Here is a 24340-nt window from a genome sequence, read left to right on the forward strand (position 1 = left end):
ATAATTTCTCTGATGTAAAGAGTGAAGTCCCAGGCCTCCAGTAGGCTAGGGAATTGCTATGGAGTGGTGACTGTTTGCCGATCGCTGATTGGTGAATTTGTGTGACGTATTTGAACTATAAAGGAGAGGTGGTGGGCTTCATTACAGTTACACATCCCAACCAGAGTGATGTTCTTGTGGACCCAGCCAACGGAAGTGTAACAGTAACGTTGTATTGTAACAATTTGAAGATGTCGATTGCATGTACTCAACTTGGTCGGAGCGCCTTGGCAGTACGCGGCTGTGGGGGGATGATGGTATGTAGGCTACTGACAAATAAACTAGACAGATAGTTTGGCTTTTAATAATGTACGAGTCATTGGCTATTGGCTATCTGTAATGTGGAATCATCAATGCCAAGTGTCTGGACATTTAGCAGCTAACGTTAGAATGAAGAATTGTTTGTGATACCTAGGTGTAGACCTATACGGTGCTTTTTAAGAAACACTTTTTTTAAATTGAAAACAAGTCGAACAAGAAGCAGCATTGGCCACTACAGTACTGTGGCTATTTTTGTACACAAGTATTGGATTGTAACACTCTGATTAAGACTTTAGGACTACAAGAATGAACAAAGGGAATATGTCTATATAGCCCCCATATTGATAGATTCGATTAGTTAATTGTAGAAGGACAAAGCTGGAAAGTTTTGTCATGGTAGCACTCATGGGTTGCGCAACAATAGCACCTGCCACACATCTGTTATCTTATTAGTTCTCTAAATGCCAAATGCTGCTGCTAGTCTTAGATAGACGTAAGAGAACAAATTATTTGTCTTCAAATACTCCAGACTGTTTATTGTATTGTGTACGAAACGACCACCCTGGTAAGGTGAGTTGAGTAAGAAAGGCGAAGTGATGTAACTCAGATATGTAACTTGTCGTGTAGGTTTGTCGCCACTAGAGGGAGCTCAATTCACACAGTTAATGTGTCTACTACTTGTCCTCAAGAAGTCATTGCACTCCTTAATTCCATACACACTCTTACATAGGCCTAAAAAGAAAACTATAGCCTTCATGTTGTGTTCCTTTTGTCTTGAAATAAAGATTAAAGTTGAAGAATATCAATATCTCTCATCTGTCAGATGGTGCGTTATGCACAGACAGCTGCGGCCCCAGCCCCACAACCGAGGATAAAGAAGTTTCAAATCTACAGGTGGGACCCTGACACACCAGGGGACAAACCACGGATGCAGACATATGAAATTGACCTTAATGCGTAAGTGAGGTTTTCAACTTCTTGACTGCAATTGCAATTGCAATGTGCTGCCTGTAATATATTTCATGCCATAATTTTAGCCATTGCTGTTCCCCCACTCTACTCACTAAAATACTGTTAACAGATGTGGCCCAATGGTATTGGATGCTCTAATCAAAATCAAGAATGATATGGACCCCACTCTAACTTTCAGACGCTCCTGCAGAGAAGGTGAGGGATAGGTTGATGCCACACAGTAAGACAACTGTGCAGTTGTCATAGATGTTAAACTCTAAATTCTGTTAATTTCTGTCATTTTGATGTTAATTGTTTTCTTGTGGATATTTACACAGGTATCTGTGGCTCTTGCGCGATGAACATCAATGGGGGCAACACATTAGCATGCCTTAACAAGATAGACACAAACACCAAAGTGACCAAGATTTATCCTCTTCCACATATGTATGTCGTCAAAGACCTAGTGCCTGTGAGTATAATTGATGTACATTTTTTAGAAATGTATCGTGACACTTATGACACTAAGTTGGTCATAAGTGATTTGTTTGTTCTGTCATTTGCCCAACATTTACTGGTCTATATCATTTTTCAGGACATGAGCAACTTTTATGCCCAGTACAAATCCATTGAGCCTTATCTTAAGAAAAAGGATGAAACCCAAGAGGGAAAGCAGTACCATCAAACTATTGAGGACCGTCAGAAACTGGTAAATATGACATAAGGGTCAACCAACCCACAGTAATGGCTATTATACTGATGCACCATAAGAAGTCTCTTGAATGTCTCTTGGACTGATCTTTTGAACTGATGTCCACTGTCCTGCTATTTAGTAAATGTTGCACAAGGGAAAAGATGAATGCTCCATATATTAATTTGATATTGTCCACATCCTGTTTGTTTTGTACAGGATGGTCTGTATGAGTGCATCCTCTGTGCCTGCTGCAGCACGAGCTGCCCAAGCTACTGGTGGAATGGGGATAAATATCTTGGACCAGCGGTGCTCATGCAGGTATCTATGCTTAAAGATCCTAAACCTTTTACCATTGTTTTTTTTTTCTTCCAGAAAACAAATATGCTACCAGGAACCAGCTATTTTCAATCTGGCCTGATCTGTGTGTGCTGAGATGCTGAGATTAGAATGGCACAGAAGTCACTCATTAGAAGAAAACCGATCATGGTTACTAGCTACATTTTGCATGCTCTTTTATGGTAGAATAGTCAGGGTGTCATTTAACCGATGTTTTCCTCCTGTTCTAGGCCTATCGCTGGATGATCGACTCCCGTGATGACTTCACAGAAGAGCGGCTTTCTAAGCTGCAGGACCCATTCTCCCTGTATCGCTGCCACACCATCATGAACTGCACAAAGACATGCCCTAAGGTAACACCACAGACCACTTCTCAACTGTTCAGTGGTAAAGTAACAGAGGTGGAAAAAAAACTCATGTTTTAAAGTCTTGCACAGAATATGACACCTTCAGTCATGTTACAAGACTGTAATTAGCCATGTCTTGATACTTTTCTATGTGGATTGATTCTTCGGATTATGTGTTGATCAATTAATTTTTTTGTCCTGCCTTTTACTCCACTCACAGGGACTCAACCCAGGGAAGGCTATTGCAGAAATCAAGAAAATGATGGCGACATACAAGGAGAAAGGGTTGTCTGCCTCTTAATTTGCTGAATCTCTGGAATTCAATGGAAAATAGTGTTTTAATGAACAAAAAATAACGTATTGTAACGTAGGAAAATACAAGCAAAATGACAGTGATTATCGGAACTCACAATTTTCTTTTAAGAATGCCAGCTTTTGTCAAAATAGTACAGGGGCGGAGTGGGACACAAAATATTACCAGGAGATTTCAGATTCCAGCGGCCCCCTCTGGAGGTGTTGATGGGAGTATAACCTAACTTGGCCTGATTCCTATTTAAGGGGGGAAATCCGGGGCTATTTAAACCATGTCACAGTCACTCATCTAAAATCTTCAGTAGTCTCTGTACCCATCTCATAGGCGTCTCATTACCTGCATGTCTGGTGATCATAGCTGTTACCACGTTATTACCATGGCTGTGGGGAGGGGCAGCAGGGAGACAGTGTGAGTGGCTGTGATCGCACAATCCAGGCTGCTGGAAGGCGTAGCAAAGAACTTATACAAACAGTGTTATCATGCCCTTTCTAAGATCACAACAGTCAGCCCGGCCTCAAAACATTACTGGTTGACTGGAAATTCTCCTGATTCTTCCAATTACCACTCCGCTACTGATTTAGTAGTTATAGTGAATTAAAAGTACCAGGAATTATTCACAGGAAAATGGAGTTTGTATGTGGGTGGGTTAAGATTCAAATGGTGTGTATGTAAGTCAGACAGAATATGCCAGGAGGAAGAGGAAGCTATAAGGGGATAGATTTGAAATAGAATTGAATAGATTTGAGCCCTTATGCCACAGAGAGGCCCTCATTTGGGAAATGTATATTCTTTATTGCAATGAATGCATTGCTCAGTGCATCAATGTAATAGGTTGGTGCTTGTTTATTCAGTGGATACTGTGTATATTATATACTTTGTACAGTGTGGAATGGCACTGTGTAATTTATCATTTGAATTGTAAATGTACCTAATTGTCTGATGTTCTGAAGAGGATGAAGAGTCTCCCTTGAATGTAAATATTGATGGGTGTGCTATGGATTTGTGTGTGTGTGTGTGTGTGTGTGTGTGTGTGTGTGTGTGTGTGTGTGTGTGTGTGTGCGCGCGCGCGTGCGTGAGAGAGAGCTTGTTACCCCAAGGTAAACAGTCATGGCTGTTTACAAAACATTCCAAGAAATTACTTCACCATGATCAATAAGACTAAGTACATAGCCTACACAACTTGTTTTGATTGTACTTGAATGTATGCAGAGGTTTGTTGACATCTTACTTACATTGGGTATTAAATATTTATTTGCTTTTCGATTGCTGATACATAAGGCTAAACACAATAAAAAAAATTCTCTCCTAAATGTTTTTGGGTATTTACTTCTGCTTGGCGATGTGAGTCCTTGTATGCCATGAAGTATTTTATTAAGAATGCAGAGATGCCTATATTGTGTAGGCCGAATATCCGGCATTAACCATTATGTTCTTGGTTTTGCGGTGGTAGCCTATTTTGGGGCTCAGCTGAATGTGCTCGTGACTGCCAAACAACGGCACAAACTCAGCTGATTTGTTTCATTTCCCCTCTCTTGTTTGAGAGTTTAAAAAAGTGCATGGGAAGAGTTAAGACCATATCCGACTGCTATATTTTGTTATGATTTGTTTGACAGACGTTGCCAGTGTTACCTCGGGAGTCAACAGGGAATTATGAAGTGGTGAGAAATTACTGATAAAAGTAGCTAGGCCTAAGTCTTACTGATGTGGAGTACTAGTATCATAACAGCTAAGAAGTTGATTGTAATAAGATACATTTGAAAAGACACATAAGAAGATTACAGTTTCAAAAGATTAAAGGATTAGACCACATTTTAGGTCAAACTATGCCAAAGTATTAATTTATTACAGAGGTGTAAAGGTCTAGTTTATCCATGAATAATGGGAGCAATTGACAAAATAAACTGAATATTTTTGAGCATGTGCTTCACTTGTGATGTGAAAAATGCATACCTTGGGCTTATCTGCCTTGTCAGATAACCTGATTCTCCTTCACTTTTGTGTTAGTGAGCAGTATTATGGCTGTTGGGCTATTGCTCATTTCATCAGAATAATAATGTAATGGGTCTTCTTTGTCTTCTTTATGTGGTCTTCTTTATGTGGAATTCTTCATTTTCGCTATCCCTAAGTAGGCTACATGAGCATATGTAATGCTTAAAATAGTGTAAGTTATTATGTTGTTTTTACTTTGATTGTTCAAGTCAAGTCAAGTTTATTTATATAGCGCATTTCATACACAGAGGTCATTCAATGTGCTTTACATAAACAAAACCAAACAATAATAACAAATAAAAGCATAGAAGGGCAATATAGTCAAAGAATAGTTAAAAGGTAAAGATCATAATAAAAAAAAAAAACATAAAACACAAGGTAAAAAATCATTTAAAAATAAAGAATAATTAGTAAGCAAAACAAAGGCAAAAGTAGTAAAAAAAAGTAATAAAAGACAAGGTAGAATAATTATCAAGGCAGATTCAGAATTTGTAACTCTGCACAGTTAGCAGAAAGCATCTGAGAACAGTTTGGTCTTAAGTCTAGATTTAAAACTGGCTACAGTTGGGGCCTTTTTGATGTCATCCGAAAGTTGGTTCCACAGCTGAGTCGCATAGCAGAGAAGCTGCTTCACTATGGTTAGTTCTAACTGTGGGTTTTACTAGCAGGTTTTTCACCTGGGACCTGAGAGGACGAGAAGGTGTGTACTGCTGAAGCATGTCTGACAAGTATTTAGGTCCTGCTCCATTTACTGATTTATAAACAAGCAATAGTGCTTTAAAGTCAATTCTGTGACTTACTGTAAGCCAGTGCAAGGACTTAAGAATTGGAGTAATGTGGTCAGTTCTTTTAGTTTTTGTTAGAATCCTAGCTGCTGCATTTTGTATCACCTGAAGCTGTTAAATAGTATTTTTAGGAAGGCCTGTGAACAGTCCATTGCAGTAATCAACCCTGCTGGAGATAAATGCATGAATGAGTTTTTCTAAGTCATGTTTTGACATCAGCCCTCTAAGTTTGACAATATTTTTGAGGTGGTAAAAAGCTGATTTAGTTATCGCTTTCATGTGGCTGTTGAAATTTAGATCACTGTCAATACACCAAGATTTTTAACAGTCTCCTTTGCCTTCAACCCTTTTGTGTCAAGGAGAGTGGCAACCCTAAGTCTTTCCTCCTTTTTACCAAATATAATTATTTCAGTTTTTTCTTTGTTCAGCTGAAGAAAATTTTGAGACATCCAGGTGTTGATTTGTTCTATACACTGACACATAGATTCAAGAGGGCCATAGTCGTTTGGTGATAGAGCTAAGTAAATTTGTGTGTCATCTGCATAGCTATGATATGAAATCAAATTATTTTGAATGATTTGTCCAAGTGGGAGCATATAGAGGTTGAATAATAGTGGCCCCAAGATCGACCCCTGGGGAACACCACAGGTCAAGGACGTTGGTGTTGAGGTACAGTTTCCGATGGCAACAAAGAAGCTCCTTTCTTGTAGATTTGATTTTAGCCAGCTGATAACTATGCCTGTAAATCCAACCCAGTGTTCTAGTCTGTGTAGTAAAATATTGTGATCAACAGTGTCAAATGCTGCACTAAGGTCCAGTAGCACTAGGACTGATGTTTTACCTGAATCTGTGTTGAGGCGTATGTCATTGGAAACTTTAATGAGAGCTGTTTCAGTGCTGTGATTTGCCCGAAAACCAGACTGAAAGTAATCAAAATACCCATTTGATGTTAGGAAGGTGGTTAATTGACTAAAGACTACTTTTTCAATAATTTTGCCAATAAAAGGTAGATTGGATATGGGCCTGTAATTGTTTAGCATGGAGGCATCCAGGTTATTCTTCTTGAGAAGTGGCTTTACAACAGCTGTTTTCAGTGACTTAGGAAAAGTGCCAGACAGCAGTGATACATTTACAATTTGAAGGACATCCGCCGCTATGTGAAAAAGAGTTTTGAAGAAATTGGTAGGCAGAGTGTCTAAGACACATGTGGAAGAGCTGAGATTCTGTACCGTTTTTTCAAGTGTTTCGTAGTCTATCAAGCTGAACTCTGACATCAAGTTTAGTTTCCCTCTGTTTGTTGCTGGAAGTTCAGGTTGTTGAATTTGTAATTGAGCAGATATGTTGAGTCAATTTTACCTTTAAAAAAAAGTTGTTGTGAGTAAATGGGCACATTTGTTGACCTCTTTTTGGATGTATATTGAGGGTGTACTTTCTTTGTATTTTATTAGTATCATTACAATGTGAAGTAGCCTGTGTTGATTTAACTAAATGAACCTGAGGTACACTGTACAGTAGCAGCACTTCAAAGAAATGCCAAATACTGCCTGCAGAAAATTAACCTTGGCTATCATAAGTTGACTCAAACCATCCTTCCAACACTGTAGATTGAAAGTGCACAATAATTTATTTGCGAGTGTTTTAGATGGGTCAGAGGCACTAATACCCTTTTAGACACTAGATGGCGATGTTTATTTTTCTGTCGATGTGTCACGTTCACCCAAGCATCCGAGGAAGATCGTTTCTACTCGTCACACACACACCGAGGAGGAGGAGAATAAGAGATAACAGAAATGATACTTGCCTGGGTCTGGCAGACTCGAATACTGCTGAATGTGGAAAGAACACAGTGTTTCTCACTGGCTTCACGCTGTGCAATAAACGCAATGACGAGAGGATCCTGTGTAAATCACTGCCTTCTCTGAGAAATGGAGACTTTTGGTAAGTCAAGCGGCTTAGGCTTCAGTTTGACGGCTCTCTGGGTAAAGAAGAAGACCCTCTGAAATCCTTTCCATAAAAACTAGTTAAAGCTCGAGACTAAGGACTGGCCGTGAAAATGTAATGTTGTTGTAGCCGGGTGTTTCAAGCCTTGTGCTTGCTCTGTCAGACCTAAACGCAGTAACGTGCATAGTGTTCCCAGCATATCGCATGCTCTCGCTCGCTTGAGAAACAAAGTTCTTCAAGGCTATGGATGGTAGGTAGGCCTACGACTTGCAAGACAAATTCAATGCAGATAATCAAATCGGTCATGATTCAAGCATTCTGTAATCTGCGTTATAGGCAGAGGTCGACAGCTCAGTGTCCTTGTCAAAATAATAAGCTTGATGATAGTGATAGGTATAGTGATAGTGTTGTGCGTAACCTGGGTCAGTGCAAAACTTGCACCCACGACAACGACATATCTAATCATAAACACTATGACATTACATGACATCGCACAACAAGATATAAGTGTGGTAGCCTACATTAAAAGCATACTTTATTTGTATAGGAAAGTTGTTATTATTGGGTGGTCACGGAAATTAGATGGGCGGGACTTTGCGAGGTGTGTCTCGCTGCGCACCTGCCTCTGATCCAGTCCTCCAGATCCAGCTTTGCGACTTACTTGAGGAGGAGGAAGAGAACCAAACTACCTGGCCAGGTTATTTGTCTAATCAGATGGACTGGTGACTTGTCTGCACTTTGATTGCTGTAGGGTAGGAATGGCCTCTATATCTCTTGATTGAACGCATTATTGGTGTTGGGATAGCCATGTAGTCCTAAGAGAATCCTATTTGGGGATGAATTGTTGAAGCCGTGGTGACACGCAGGCATAGCGAACTGTGTTGCCAAGCAGGCATGGGTATGGTGGAGAACTTGAAATGTATGAAAGACTATCAAAGATCTCATCCTTAGAATTTCGTTTTATTTTGCCACGACAACACCTGCCGGTTTGCTTTGTGACATTTCAGTGACGTTGCGGCCAGCCTGTTAAGACCACTCGAATAACTGCGGAACACTTCCCTTTAAATTCCATTTTCATATCTGGCGATGTGAGTCCTTGTATGCCATGAAATATTTTATTAAGAACGCAGAGATGCCTATATTGTGTAGGCCGAATATCCGGCATTAACCATTATGTTCTTGGTTTTGCGGTGGTAGCCTATTTTGGGGCTCAGCTGAATGTGCTCGTGACTGCCAAACAACGGCACAAACTCAGCTGATTTGTTTCATTTCCCCTCTCTTGTTTGAGAGTTTAAAAAAGTGCATGGGAAGAGTTAAGACCATATCCGACTGTTGTTTTGTTTGACAGACGTTGTCAGTGTTACCTCAGGAGTCAACAGGGAATTATGAAGTGGTGAGAAATTACTGATAAAAGTAGCTAGGCCTAAGTCTTACTGATGTGGATTACTAGTATCACATAACAGCTAAGAAGTTGATTGTAATAGGATACATTTGAAAAGACACATAAGAAGATTACAGTTTCAAAAGATTAAAGGATTAGACCACATTTTAGGTCAAACTATGCCAAAGTATTAATTTATTACAGAGGTGTAAAGGTCTAGTTTATCCATGAATAATGGGAGCAATTGACAAAATAATCTGAATATTTTTGAGCATGTGCTTCACTTGTGATGTGAAAAATGCATACCTTGGGCTGTTTTTAACTGGGTCTGATCTGACTGCCTTGTCAGATGACCTGATTCTCCTTCACCTTTGTTAGTGAGCAGTATTATGGCTGTTGGGCTATTGCTCATTTCATCAGAATAATAATGTAATGGGTCTTCTTTATGTGGAATTCTTCATTTTCGCTATCCCTAAGTAGGCTACATGAGCATATGTAATGCTTAAAATAGTGTAAGTTATTATATTGTTTTTACTTTGATTGTTGTGAGTAAATGGGCACATTTGTTGACCTCTTCTTGGATGTATATTGAGGGTGTACTTTCTTTCTATTTTATTAGCATCATTATACAATGTGAAGTAGCCTGTGTTGATTTAACTAAATGAACCTGAGGTACACTGTACAGTAGCAGCACTTCAAAGAAAGGCCAAATACTGCCTACTACTTGTCTAAAAGATTAGTTTAGATTAGATTAGAGTCATTATATATTTACTTATACAATATATCTCCAGTACAGGACTACATTTTCAGAACACTCAACCCAACATTGTCTACAAACCATAATAGTAGCAGTGCAATAGCTCCACATTGTTAGAGAACTGCACTCTCCCAAGTGTTTAAACATTAAGTGTGTATCCAAAACTGGATATGTACAATAAGGGTGTATCCTATAACTGAAGCCTGCCCATAGAGATCTTTCAGAGGAATAATAGCTCTCTCGATGCAGGCGGCAGCAAGCAGGAGGGACGCAGGCTTACCCTGCCTGACCCTGGACTTCGATCTCCTGAGCCGGACCTCACATCCCCCTGTTTTGCACTTCCATGTCAGACGGCTGTCTCACATATGGTATGTCTAGCATATTTGCATGTGTCTTTCCTTGTTCTGACTGAAATCGTGCTGGAAATGAAAGTAATTTCACTCATCTAGTCTGTATGTCCATCACGTGCACAGTATGCTGATGTAGAATGTATAGAAAGAGGTTTCTCAATTCTACTTTGCTCCTACTCCTGTCTGCAGACATTGGTGTATAAATAATTTAAGAATATTAGACATATTATGCATTGGTTTACCCCTATTCTTGTGTTCAATCCTGGCAGGATGTCCAGGGCTACAAATGGATCTGCTGGCGAGTGTGGCTGTGCTACATTGGAGCAGTCCTTTCCCTGGGCCTCCTGCTGTTGCTGTTCAAGTGGCGTCCACGGTGGGGGGTGCTGGCTCGCTGTCGGCAGTGTCCACTGCCCATGGCAGACATCATACTCCTAAGAGTACGACTTTTCTCAGACCTTTTGACTGTCTGTCACAGTTAGATGTTGTGTGTCTATTAGAATCCGTGTCTTGGCATTGCGTTGTGAGTGTAATAGGTATATCATTTATTATATCAATTAAGCTGATGCTGTTGCCTCGAGCAACTTGCTGTGGAGTTAAAGCACATTTTGACTTTCAGGATGACTTTGGGGAGCAGCATGTCCTGACAGTGCTCACTGAGGAGGTTGATGAGGAAGGGTGAGAAGCACCTTTTGTATTTTCTTCCCTGTTCCCTCCTTCCCCAGCCATTTATATTTAATGTGCTGTCCCTGAGCCAGTGTAAATGAGAATAGCGGGATGTTTTTCTCCTCTTGCAGCCTGGGCCAGACGACTGGAGAGGGCAATGAATATGAGTGGAGAGATACAGTGCAGCTGCACAAGGAGGAGGTAAGGACTTGTGGTGGGTGGATGAGAACAAAAGGGAAATAGGATATTGTGCCAAAGACGTGATTTGTCCTACCCAGCACTCTCTAAGCTTGTCTCTCGTGTTTAATCTTCTAGAAGTTGCTGCTCCGGTACTACATGTTTCAAGGCATCCGCTATGTATGGATGGTCAGGAAGGGAGCTTTCTGCAAAGTCAGGTGAAACAAACAAACAAAAAAAAAATGAGGACAAATGTAGCTTGCAGGATTGTGAGCTTTATATTACTCTCTCATAGAGAGAATGTTGCAGTGAGTCTTAGAGTTTAAATTGTCCTTTTCCTGTAGTGTCCTGAATGATGACTGGTCCTGTGCTGAACTGCACCAGATGCAGCAGGGACTGAGCTGCCAAGAGCAGAGCAGCAGGTGAGTAACTTCTGCAATCACGTCAACCACTTCCTCGTGGTTGGTTAGGCTAGCAGTTTGAACCATATCACTGATTTACATTTTGGGGTTAAAGCCAAAGGGTTGCAGAGGGTCCCATAAAGGGATACAGGGAAAAAAGACACACAAGTCTAGTGTCCAGCAGCTGGTTGTACACAACTGTATACATGCCTCCTCCTGATCCTTATACTATATAACTTGACTCCAAGATGTCTCTCCATGGCGTGTACTCCTGGTCTGTCTGTTTGGCTCTCCTAACTGACAAGTTGTCACCCTGTCTCTTTTCTTGCTGTGTCACTGCAAAATACTGTGTGGTTCTCAGTTGACTCATAAACTCTAGTTAAATGAAGGTAAAGGGAAAAAAAGACATTTCCAACCTCCTCTTAATGTCTCTCTCTCGCTCTCTCTCTGGGTCGGTATCAGGAGGAAGGTGTACGGCCAGAACCTTATTGATGTCCCTGTGAAATCCTATCTGCAGCTGCTCTTTGAGGAGGTGACTATCTGCAGGCTCCCTCTCTCATCATCATCATCTCTGTGATGTAATTATGTAACTATGTGAGTGTTCTGTGGAAAAACCCATTGGTCCCCCTAGTCATGCTTAACCTCGCCCTGGTCTCTTGACCCCTGCAGGTGCTCAACCCGTTCTACATGTTTCAGGTCTGCAGCATCATCCTGTGGATGTCAGACAAATACTATTACTATGCAGCCTGCATTTTCATCATCTCTCTTATTTCCATTGCCATCTCTCTGTATGAGATACGCAAGGTGAGTTAAGCAGTGTTCTTTTTTTATGTTGACAATGCGCAGTGCAAGTGAAAAAAACGTATTTTTATGATTTTATGATTCAAGTCTCAGAGTGATCTCTTGTCTCTGCACATTTCTGTAGCAAAGTACTACTCTGCACAAAATGGCCCAGCTAATTGTACCTGTGACCGTACGGAGAAACACAGGAGGTGAGCTTGTTGGTTTTGTGTCATGGTGCTTTACAAATGTCACTTCCTTGAGATTAAACTCTTACACAAGTGTTTCCTCTTGTGGTTGGATGCCGCTGCCTGTCTTATCTGTGCGCTTCAGAGGAGGAGAGTGTGAGCTCTGTAGACCTGGTGCCAGGGGACTGTATATTGATCCCACCGGAGGGGCTGCTCTTGCCCTTTGATGCTGCCCTGCTGGCCGGGGAGTGCATGGTAAATGAAAGCATGCTGACCGGTGAGTCTGGGTTAACTACTGACCCATCATTAGTGACCATTAATGACTCATTAGTGTTGGTATAGTGCTAGAAACAAGTAGGTCAGGATGGTCTGTTGTATGGATGCAGATGCAGTATCAAACGTTATGAAATTAACCATAAGTTATTAAGTAAAAATTACCATGTGTTTCACTTTGAAGGTTGCAATGGATGTTGATAGACTTATGTAATGTGACCTCATCTGAACTGTTTTTGTTTTTTGTCAGGTGAGAGCATACCTGTGATGAAGACTCCGCTGCCTGCGGCCGGGGAGAGGTACTGTACGGAAGCCCAGCGGAGACACACGCTCTTCTGTGGCACACAGGCCATTCAGGCCAAAGGGGGCTGCCCTGGGGGAAGAGGGGCTCTCGCTGTCGTCGTTCGCACAGGTGATCTGCCCTGATCAGTGGTGTTCAGATTAACTGTTAAATGGATTCCCCAGTTTACTATGTAGAATAATGTAGTCTCCAGCACTGCTAGACTTTCTCACAACTATGCTATTACCTTGTGGTGTTAAATTACTTAATCTTCTTTCTGAGATTTTAAGGCTGCAATGTAATGAGCTGGTTTCTGTTCCATGTCTCTTTTAGGGTTTTTCACAGCCAAAGGAGATCTGGTTAGTTCCATTCTCTACCCACAGGCAATTAACTTCCGCTTCTACCGGGATGCCATTAAGTTCCTGCTGCTTCTGGGAGTGCTAGGTAAACATGGCTCTTCCGTCACACTGTTTGCTTATGGCTTTCCAGACTATATGGCAGGTTGTCCATGGAAAATCCTGTTACATGGACCGGTACATGCCTTGTTTATCCAGATGTCAAGGATACATGTCCTCAATATGCACGCTTTGAGCATAACATACTTATTTCTTTTGTTACAGCTTTGGGGGGCACAATTTATAGCATAGTGATGCTGAGTTTGAGCAATGTGAGTACCTCAATTACAAATGTATTACGGATTGTCACTGTTATAATCACTATTATTCTATAATGGAACAGCCATGTTACAAGCATATAATGGTCTGATAATGGATACTCAGTTGGTTGCACTAGTTCTGTTTTCTGAGATGGTGTATTTGCCATAGCAATTGATTTACACAAGCTGTGTGGCTTCCCTTCATCTCCCCCAGGTTCCCAGATAAGGCTGAATCGATTACGACACCATATCGTAACACTGTATTACCACAGTTTCTCCCAAAGAAATGTGTTTTTGCCAGTTAGAGGCAGATAAGAACTCCTTGTCTCGGAGTCTGGTTCCATTTTTTTTTTTTAAGTGAGCCTGTTGTGCTTCCTTTCCAGGCCACCGTGGTTGAGATTGTGATTCGCTCGCTGGACATTGTGACCATAATAGTGCCACCAGCTCTTCCTGCAGCCATCACCACGGGAACCATCTACGCCCAGAGCCGGCTGAAGAAACAGGGCATCTTCTGTATCAGCCCACCCCGCATCAACGTCTGTGGGAAGGTCTCCCTGTTCTGCTTTGACAAGGTCAATATACCACGAGTAAATAAATCTGTTGTTATTGATGGTAATGTTGTCCTGATTGACCTGAGGTGAGAAATAATGTATTTGTTAATGTATATGCCTTTTTAAGTGAGTACAAAATATGTAATTATAAAAGATAAGCAGGACTGGTTGCATGTTTCAGAGGTGCTGAGGTTCTGCGGACAAGGGAACAGGGACAATAAAGGAAACCTAATCCTGGGGAGGAAAAAAGAAAAGAAATCTTGTTAAACCTGTTTTGCGAAACTGAGTCTGTCAGGGTGTCTTTAATGTTTGTGCACGCTAAAGAAGCCGAAAGCTTGATGCATAGCCCTGAGGTTAGAAAACCGTTGGTCAGAGGTTAGAAATAGAGTTCTGAATGAGCTTGTGATGTGAATATAAACTGTAAATTCCTGTAGTTCAGTAGAAATGAATGGGAGAACTCTTATATAAGACAACAGAAATGCATATATGTTTCACACTAACAGGATAGGAAAATATACCTGATATGACCAAATTGCAACATGTAAGATTGCTGGACATTTGAGCCAGTATTTTAATGTATTCTCCCAAAAGTATTACTGATGTGTGTGCTGTGCTGTGATTGTTGAATATTTAAAGTACCCTCTGTAAAATATCTACATAGATGGCCCATATCTTTGCTGAACTCTTCATGGACATGGGTCAGTTCTGTGTAACAAGTCTTTTAAGTATCAGATCATGTTTGGTTCAGGGTTATGTTCATTCTCGCTTTCGTCCTCTAGACCGGCACGTTGACCGAGGAAGGTCTGGATGTGTGGGGCGTGATGGAAGCCACAGGCAACACCTTCTCAGAACTGGTTCCAGACCCACGTCTCCTTCCCCCAGGACACATGCTCACCAGCCTGGCCTGCTGTCACACTGTGGCCCTGCTGGGAGGACAGCAACTGGGAGACCCTCTGGAGCTCAAAATGATCGAGTCCACCGGTTGGGTGAGGACATCCTCTCTGCTGTTCACTCTCAATCACTCTGTCGCATCATATTACACTGTATAGACACCTGTGTTTACTATACAGCTCATAATTAAGTATCTTTGTATTGTTTATGATTAAACACATTTTAAAAAATGTGTTGCTAAGATACCACTGAATGTATATGACAAGTCTTGCAAGAAAATATTGATTAAATGGCTCAGAATATAGGGTCAAAACCTGAGAGCTTAAATATGCTTCTATCACACAATAAATGGAATCTTATAACTCTAATCTTCAAATATGTGTTCTAAGTTACAATCAACATTTCTGAAAAGACATTTTTAAAATTGAGATGACTAGCTGAGATGCTATAGAATATATGACCAACATCTCTAGCCTAACTTAGGAGCAAAACAGTGGCCTACTATTTTGCTGTTGACTGGAATGGTCCTTTTTGTCATATGCAGGAGCTGGAAGAGCCTGAGGGGGAAGATGAGCGGGCGCATGCAGAGTTTGGGGGCCGCAGAGTGCTGGCAGTGATGAGGCCCCCTCCTCAGGAGCTGCTTCCCCAGGACATTGTGAGTGAAGGACTCGGAGGAGCTTGAAAATGTGTAGATGGTGTAATGTGAACGGGAGGCCAAATCGTTACAAAAGTGTTTCAGATTCAAACAAAAACACTATAGTGTAGACGTACCCTATACGTCATCCGATATTACAGCCACAAAGCGTTGTCTTGCATTTTGTGCAAATGAAATGAGAGCTTGTTTTGTAGCTCGAAGCTCTTGTGAGACCTCGGCACATTTCACTCAGGGCTGCTGCACTGATTTTGCTGGCTAGTGAGCCATGGGGAAAGCTAAAGAGCTGTCAAAAGATTTGCGTGAAAGGTAGTTTCTAGCATCATCAGTAGATGTACAAGTAACACTAGTGTACTATTTTCAACCATTGAGAAGTTAACAAATCCCACCTCACATTTAGCACCTGAACTTCTCTCAAGTAATATATGCAGTGAGTTTGCATCGTTTTCAAAGGTAAAATTGACAAAATCAGACTCTGATCTTCTCAATTACTAACTCAAGATCCAGAACTTCTAGCTATAAAGGGAGGGAAACTTAACTTCACAGCATTAAAACAGCTCTTACTAAGGTTTTAAATGGCACACTCCCCAATACAGATGCAGGTAAGGCTCTCTTAAGACTACATCAGGGTTGTGCAAAATTCCAGAATTGAATTGAAACTGGCTCTTAAATTCAAATTCAACTCTTGAATTTCACTTGCATTTCAATTGAGGTAGCAAACAGGAAGCAGAATTGCAATTCGAATTTTGCACAACCCTGGACTAAATATCCTATTCACCTGTTTCCTCTGCCCACAACTGTTTCAAAATAAAAGTCCTTACTGCAATAATTCACTATTAAATAATGTAACTATTTAAACTATCCAACTTTTTAACTGTTCAGCCATTCCAACTTTCAGTTGTCATCACCTATGACTCCCGCCAACTGTTTCCTTTTCCCTCAACTGTTTCAAAATAAAAATCCTCACTACAATAATTCATTATTAAATAATTTAATCATTTAAACTACTCAACTATTTAACTGTTCAGCCATTCCAACTGTCAGTTATCATCAACTATGACTCCTATGACTCCTGCCAAATGTTTCCTCTGCCCACAACTGTTTCCAAATAAAAGTTTGTTTTTGCATTTTATGTTAATATATTTTTGCATTTTCATGCACTGGTAATTCCTCGGAATTACATTTTCTAATTTGCTATTAGGGCAATTCCACGGAAAATTGACTTTTTGTCACATCCATAACGCCAGTGAAATGCCTTTGCATTTGTATGATGTGAATAAAACATTCATTTTTTTGTGCATTTTTTCTCATGTACATTCTTCAGCCAAAAATAGCAAATGCTCAAATTTCATGTAATCATTCACATCATACCATACCATCACATTTTATTGGCGTTATGGATGTTACAAAAAATGTAATTTTCCATGGAATTGCCCATTACTGTTTGCTTTTGTTTATGTAAAGCACATTGAATGACCTCTGTGTATGAAATGCACTATATAAATAAACTTAACTTGACTTGAAGTGGAGAATTAGTGGTTGGTTGGTATGCAAAGAAAAACCCTCAAGCTACTTGAACCTGAAATACAGGTTTCACTGCAAGAAAGTGGTGCAAATTTTTCAAAGAATTTTCATGAAAAAGAAAAGGAGGCACTCGCACAAAAATGTGCTGCGGTCAGGTTGCCAGAAAAAAAAGCCATTGCAGTAGCCCTGTAACATTTAAATCACAGCACCGTGTAAGCCTTAAGTACTGTAGCAAGGAGTTTATTTTAAATGAATGAATGGCAGCTGCTGCAGGAGTGTGGCATTTTTGTTGGTTACTCAAGTTTCCATGTGGCCACGTGGGCTGATTCATCATATCTAATGGTAATTTGGCTCTACGTCTGTGTGGCTTCACCCCAACCCCCAACCCCACACACACCTTTTTTTTTACAGTCCATGAGTCAGGCAGTGGCCATTATCCAGCGCTTCCCCTTCTCCTCGGCACTGCAGCGTATGAGTGTGATCACGGTGGCCCCCGGAGGCCAAGTGGCCGCTGCCTTTCTCAAAGGGGCCCCTGAAATGGTAGCCAGCCACTGCATCCAGGAAAGCAGTAAGGACACATATACTGTACCAAGGGCTCACTTCAGAGGTTAACTGACGCAAACTTGTGTAGCAATGAGAGTTGCTTCACCTAGTCTGATTTTTTTTTTTTTTATCCACAGTGCCTGCTGAGTTCTCTAGCACCCTGCGTAGTTTTGCCAGTGAGGGCTTCAGGGTCCTAGCACTTGCCTACAAGCCACTTGATGAAAAGACAGACCTAAACTCCATGTCACGGTAAATGTCTCTGGGGACTGCTGTCAAGTAGACTTGCTAAACTGTTGAATTCCAGTTTGTGATTAAGTGGAACAAGGGTGATGAATGATACAGATGAATGATACAGTTGCTTCCTCCTGTTGTAGGGACAAAGTGGAGAGAGATATGTGTTTCCTAGGTCTGCTGGTGATGAAGAACCAGGTGAAGCCTGAGAGCCCAGAAGTCATCAGCATTCTTCGTCAGGCCAGACTACGGACTGTCATGGTAACAGGTATGAGCAAGCAGCATTTTTCAGAATACTTGGTTTATGTGACTCACAGTATACACTGATGCATTTCCTCATATTACTTCTGTTATCCTAAATGATTTTGCTGGTTCTTGTTTGTAGTCTAATGTAGTTAATGATACAGTGAAGTCAGGTCATTTTTTTATAATTGTCAGTGCTGCTTCCAAGATAAAACGAGGATAATTACAATGCTTATGGTCATGAATTAAGTGGCAAGATCAATTTGTCTCACTTTCTCTATATTGAGAAATGCAATCAAAACATCCCCTTGAGATTCAAAGTCAAACAATCAGTGCGTCATGGTCTACCTAGCCCAGGGGTGGGCAAACACCGGCCCGCCAAGCACGTTCAATTAATTTGGTTATCTGGCTGCTCGATATTTTTTTCCTGCGATAGAGACTACGTTGGTTAGCTTTACTGCAAACTGCTTTTCACTCTCTTTAGAGAACATTTACAATGTCAATGTCAAAACATCATGTTAAATAGAGATGATAGGCCTAGTCTTAGTTATCTCCTTTGCAGCAGATCTAACGTGAACGCTATCGATCGCTACGATCTATTTAATTAGTCTGCACTCACGAGAGGGAGAGGGAGCGGCAGATTCCAGCTGGCTTGTCATTGTTGATAATTGATATTTTCTTTATATAAGAAACTTTTAAAAGGAAATCATGAAGGCAACAGTAGTTCCCACTACTGACCATTTAAAAACTGTGACGGGGCACAGCCATAGGTACAGCAGTAGTCATAGCGGAGAAGGCATAAGATCATTGAGAAATAAACGTGAAAACGTGAGTTCTTAAAGCAACAGTGCATAATTTATACGTTTGTTAAACAGCATCAAATTAGCAGTAATTTTTTTTCAAGCCATTCATATTTTAAAACAAATACTTTTGATACTAAATGATAGGCCGTTGTGCGGCCCGGAGGCCAATTTTCAAAACCCAATGTGGTCCTTGAGCCAAAAAGTTTGCCCACCCCTGACCTAGCCTGTTCCCATGTGTCAGGTGACAACATTCTCACTGCGGTGAACGTGGCTCGAAGTTGTGGCATGGTGGCCTCCCACGAGAAGGTGATCTTTGTCCATGCCTCGCCCCCTACTGGTCAGTCGCCAGCAGTGCTGAAGTTTCATCTTGGAGAGGGAGGGGTGGAGGCGGACGCATCACAACAAGAAGCAATGGACGTTCTCTCCCAGGTCTGTAAATACCACTGACCCATGTGGCCTTGCCGCATGGCCTGAGGATAATTTAGCTCATGTTGACTATTTATGGAGGCTCTGCTTTCTCTCCCTCTGTTCTCAGGGGCTTTACCAGAGTGGTGTGAGCTATCACCTCGCTGTCAATGGAAAGTCCTTCTCTGCCTTGTGCGACTTCTTTCCTGAGTATATGCCCAAGGTAATACCACTAGAAATCAGCCAATGAGGTTGTAGTGAGGCCTTCCTTATTTATTCACTTTGGAGGTTTTTATGTTGAGAAATGCAAACTAGGATGACTGTGTTATCAAAGGAATCTTGACGGACTTCAGCTCAGAAAAGTTCTGGCACTGGCAGTAAAATAGCCCTTAAGTGCATGAAAGAATGTGCTGGCTGTTTAGTTATTCTGTTTTTTTTCCCCATCGTTGAACTGTAGGTTTTGATGAGGGCCACTGTTTATGCACGCATGGCTCCTGACCAGAAGACACAGCTGGTGACTGCACTTAAGCAACTCAAGTAAGAAAACAGTCAACAAAGAATGGGGGTAGAGGAGCGCCTCTTGGACTCTACGGTGCTCTTTGGATGAAAACTTCAAGGCACTCTCTATTGAAAAAGTTAAAAAGCCTTTATTATCATGGCTTGGTCAAGTTAACCTTCTAAAAAACTCCAACGCGTTTCGGCTACATGCCTTCTTCTGGGAGTTAAGCTAACTCCCAGAAGAAGAAAACAGTCAGTTGTGGAAAAATGGCTTGTAAGACTATTACTAGATCAAATGACTATCCAAAGATCTTGACCATCGAAATGTGATGTTTTGGTAATGTACTGTGTAACATCATATTACTAATATTGTATATATTTTTGCTCATCAACCCATCACACTAACAACATCTTTTTTCTCTCTTCTCATAGCTACAGAGTGGGTATGTGTGGGGATGGAGCCAATGACTGTGGAGCTCTTAGAGCGGCTGACGTAGGAGTGTCCCTCTCGGAGGCGGAGGCGTCTGTGGCATCTCCCTTCACATCAAAAACTGACAACATAAGCTGCGTGCCTCTGCTGATTCGGTGAGACACCACATGGTTATTGTTGTGTTTCCTATTTGCCCATTTACATTCCTGAAGGCATTTCCGGAATGATTTGAATGCACAAGAGGAAGGACTGTTAAACTACAACCTGTTATGCAGTGGAAACTTTTTTGACTGATTGAGGTCTGGACTCTGGCTGGGCCACTCTAAAATGTTGACATTGCTCTCTGTTAACCATTTCTTGCCTTGTTTAGCTCTATGTTTTGGATCATTGTATGGTTTAATGGTCCAATGATGCCTATTGGGACAGGTCTCTTGGCACACTGCTTGATCTTTTCCTCCTGAATCTCAGTGTAGCCTCTTGCTATAGTGTTACCGTTTACTTTCAGAAGGTCACCAGGTTCCCCTGGTTGAAAAACATCCCAAAAGAATACTTTTCTAGCCCTCACAATTGAAATGGACATGGTGTCATTGGAATTTAATTCTTATTTTTTTATACCAATCTTAGGCCATGTCCCTGGGTCAAAAAGAAATCCAGCGAAAGCTAAATTCTTTGTCCAGGTGTGCCCTTATAAAGGTTAAGCTGAGTTGTGCATGTTTGGAGAAGAGTGATCCATGATCAGCATCCAAGATGACTAAGTGATCCATTTTGAGATGGAGTGAAAATTTCAACCACCAAAACACCATCCACAATGTGGAGAATAGCTATAGAAATGTATTAGTTTTGGGTGTTTTTCAGACAATGGAACCTGGTGAACTTCTCAAAGTAAACGGTAACACTAAAACAAGGGGCTACATTGAGATTTTTGGTGGAAAAGATCAGGCAGTCTGCCGAGAGACCTGCCTCAATGGGCATCATTGGACCATTAAACCACACAATGATCCAAAACATACAGCCAAACAAGGCAAGAAATGGTTGACTGAGAACAATATCAACATTTTAGAGTGACAGAGCCAGAGTCCAGACCTCAATCCGTCAAAAAAGTGAGCACAAGGCCAGAGTGAAGGCAAATAATTGTTCCTGACTGAAAACCCGGATTGCTGTTAAAAAGGTGTGGTTTAGAATCATTGTGGAGACATGGAGAGGCTTGGTAGATATTATAAGAATCTTTTTGAGAGTTGTTAATGCAAATAAAGATGTTTCCATTGATTATTTAAAAAGGGTATGAATAATTTTGGACTTGCCATTTTTCATAAAAATGTTAGAAAAGATAAAAACGATTATTTTTTTGATTCCATGTTTCTACCACATTGTCTTACAACCTTTTGGCATGTGGCAATGTCATTTACAGTCAGAACAAACATATTGGTCAAAAGAAAATCAACATTATATCAATATTTGCCAGGGGTATGAATCATTTTGTTCTTAACTGGATATTAATATTTATAATGGTGCACTGTCACTTTAAGAACAATTCACGTTTAGTTCTCAATCTTCTGCCAGCTCTGCTCCGCTACGGCAAGTGCTGTGCCTATGGCTGTGCCCTTACAAGTTATAAATGGTCAGTAGTGTAAACTACTGTTGCTTTCATGATTTTCTTTTAAAAGTTTCTTATGAGAAGGAGATATCAATTTTCAACAATGACAAGCCAGCTGGAACTTGCCGCTCTCTCTCCCTCTCGTGAGCACTGAGATGCGTTCCCAATTAAATGGAGTAGCATAACGTTCAAGTTAGATCTGCTGCAATGTAACATGATGTTTTGACATTGGCATTGTAAACATTCTCTAAGAAGAGTGAAAAGCAGTTTGCAGTAAAGCTAACCAACGTCGTCTCTATCGCAGGAAAAAATAGCGAGCAGTCTGATAACATAATTAAATGCTCAGCAGGCCGGATTAAAGTGCTTGGCGGCCTGTAGTTTGCCCACCCCTGCCCTAAGGGGTCATACGCACCAGAAGTGTAAAGGAATTGTTTGTCCCTTTTGTACAAATGAGAGTATGCTTAATCTTGTGTCTTGCCCCATCAGAGAAGGGAGGTGTTCGCTTGTGACATCCTTCAGTCTCTTCAAGTACATGGCATTGTACAGTCTGATCCAGTTTGCCTCGGTCCTTATCCTCTATACAGTGAGTATCATTATATTTGCACAAAACAATGTACAGCCTCAAGGCCAACATGAAAATGATAACTCTCAACTTTTTTTTTCATGCACCCACCTCTTTATTTGTTCCCAAGGTAAAAACAAACCTGGGTGACCTACAGTTCCTTTTCTTTGACCTGGCTCTGGTCACGCTCCTGGCCATTGTGATGGGGAAAGGAGGCCCTAGCAACGAGCTCCACCCTCAACGGCCCCCGGCCAGCCTGTTTGCTCTGCCGGTTGCACTAAGCCTCCTGCTGCACACGCTCTTTCTGATTCTCACTCAGGTGGCAGCTCTGCTCATCACATACTCTCAGAGCTGGTAAGGGAAATATCTGTTACTTAATGGATAATTGTGGTTATTTCTGTTATATCAGGGTAGAGGGTCATTCACACTAGGAATGATGACAAGAAAGATAACTGTAACTATAACGATATGAATGTCCACAACGATAAGGAAAGTCTCTTTGTGTTGATGAATGTGATGTCTAATGTGATGGATTCTGATTGCTTGTCAGTTTTTTAATCATTCTCAAAATCATACTAAAAGTGATCCCTGACGATATAGTTCTTTGTGTCGTTTGTGAGGACATTGTAATTCATATAAGCTAGAGTGATACTTTTTACCATTACTGTTATGGTAGTCAAAAGCAAATGGGATTTTCTTAACACTACCTTTGGATCTTGCCTTGCAGGTTTGTTCCACTAAACTCCACCTTGGCAGGAGCAGCAAACTTGCCAAACATGGAAGACACAAGTGTCTTTGCAGTGTCAGGGTTTCAATACATCTTCATCTCCATCATTGTGACTAAGGGATACCCTTACAAAAAGCCACTGTACACCAATGGTAAGACAGGGCAGGAAGTGTCCAAACGTATTCGATTCTACCCCAGTATGATTCATCAATCCCTCAGTCGGTTTTTAGTTTCAGAGAATTCTGTAGGGAGAGAAACTCAACTCTGTCATGCTCCCTTCTCCTCTTTGTCCTTAGTGTTGTTTGTGTTCCTGCTGCTCATCTTGTTCGCTGCAATGTTTTTGTTGCTGCTGTTCCCGTTGACCATCCTTCACCGGATATTACAGCTCTATGAAATCACTGACATGAACTACAAGCTGCTGCTGCTGGCTTTGGTTGCACTCAACTTCTTCACTTGCTACCTGCTAGAGGTAAGAAACCCAAGTACACAAATTGGATCATAAAGTGTGCATTGAAAATATGCTGTTTTTAAAATTCTCTATAAATAGAGTCTCAGATAACTAGTTTATTTTATATCCATTATACATTTTAGGCTTTAAAAATTAAAACACTGAGCTGATTGTTTTGTTATGACCATTCTCAAGTCATAACTGGTTCTGTTTTGCACAGGTTTTGATAGACCATGGTGTCCTGAACTGCCTCCGTACACGAGGACAGCACATGTCCAAAAAGCAATACAAACGCCTTGATAACCTCCTATCCGAGAGTCCATCTTGGCCTCCCCTGGACCAACCACTGTCTTCACCACAGTGCACAGTCATTGGGCTTAGCTAGCATTCACTTCAGACCGGTCCTTTCCATTGATCACTTTGAGCCAAAATTGGATCTGTTATCATGTAACACATGGCCAGGGAACCAGGTCCTATAAAGACGCCTATTATATAAGGCACAGTGGAATGTTGAAACACACAGATGCATGCATAACCCACAAGCTGTTATTTGTATGGTGCTGTGATGACCGTACTACTATGTGAAAAGGTAAAACATGTATTAAGTAATGTGCAATAAAGGCGTTTTGTTTTTTACTAATTAAATGGATTAGATTTATCTGTATGACCCATCGTGG

General features: G+C 41.1%; 2 protein-coding genes across 7 annotated transcripts; both read left to right on the forward strand.

The window, feature by feature from the left end:
* The first annotated feature begins 141 nt into the window (after positions 1–141).
* On the forward strand, positions 142–4251 carry LOC125293388 (succinate dehydrogenase [ubiquinone] iron-sulfur subunit, mitochondrial-like). The gene is made up of 8 exons (XM_048241262.1): positions 142–296; positions 1124–1257; positions 1382–1467; positions 1590–1723; positions 1847–1960; positions 2162–2263; positions 2512–2634; positions 2849–4251. Exons 1-8 carry the CDS (start codon positions 231–233, stop codon positions 2927–2929), a joined length of 840 nt encoding a protein of 279 aa, XP_048097219.1. The 5' UTR covers positions 142–230; the 3' UTR covers positions 2930–4251.
* A 3213-nt stretch (positions 4252–7464) lies between these two features.
* Positions 7465–24303, forward strand: atp13a2 (ATPase cation transporting 13A2). Of its 6 annotated transcripts, none has more exons than XM_048240760.1 (29): positions 7466–7653; positions 10044–10162; positions 10414–10581; positions 10761–10819; positions 10939–11008; positions 11123–11202; positions 11329–11406; positions 11848–11917; positions 12055–12189; positions 12311–12377; positions 12499–12630; positions 12877–13038; positions 13240–13350; positions 13527–13573; positions 13945–14133; positions 14892–15098; positions 15548–15658; positions 17591–17747; positions 17860–17971; positions 18097–18221; positions 19241–19428; positions 19535–19627; positions 19862–19941; positions 20335–20487; positions 22413–22509; positions 22619–22842; positions 23216–23367; positions 23512–23684; positions 23884–24303. In XM_048240760.1, exons 1-29 carry the CDS (start codon positions 7641–7643, stop codon positions 24046–24048), a joined length of 3537 nt encoding a protein of 1178 aa, XP_048096717.1. In that variant the 5' UTR covers positions 7466–7640; the 3' UTR covers positions 24049–24303. The 6 variants fall into 6 exon arrangements, with proteins under 6 accessions (XP_048096721.1, XP_048096717.1, XP_048096718.1 ...); XM_048240761.1 differs by having other exon boundaries at positions 12082–12189; XM_048240762.1 differs by lacking the exon at positions 7466–7653 and adding an exon at positions 8284–8408.
* The last annotated feature ends 37 nt before the right edge of the window (positions 24304–24340 follow it).

This window comes from Alosa alosa, chromosome 4 (genome assembly GCF_017589495.1).
Source record: "Alosa alosa isolate M-15738 ecotype Scorff River chromosome 4, AALO_Geno_1.1, whole genome shotgun sequence".
Classification (NCBI taxonomy): Eukaryota; Metazoa; Chordata; class Actinopteri; order Clupeiformes; family Clupeidae; genus Alosa; species Alosa alosa.

Coding starts and splice junctions, on each gene's coding strand:
- LOC125293388 (XM_048241262.1), top strand. CDS start 231: ATGTCGATTGCATGTACTCAACTTGGTCGGAGCGCCTTGGCAGTACGC. Junction 297..1,123: donor GCGGCTGTGGGGGGATGATG/GTATGTAGGCTA, acceptor CTCATCTGTCAG/ATGGTGCGTTATGCACAGAC. Junction 2,635..2,848: donor GCACAAAGACATGCCCTAAG/GTAACACCACAG, acceptor CTCCACTCACAG/GGACTCAACCCAGGGAAGGC.
- atp13a2 (XM_048240760.1), top strand. Junction 11,009..11,122: donor TGCAGCTGCACAAGGAGGAG/GTAAGGACTTGT, acceptor TTAATCTTCTAG/AAGTTGCTGCTCCGGTACTA. Junction 22,510..22,618: donor CGGTCCTTATCCTCTATACA/GTGAGTATCATT, acceptor TTTGTTCCCAAG/GTAAAAACAAACCTGGGTGA.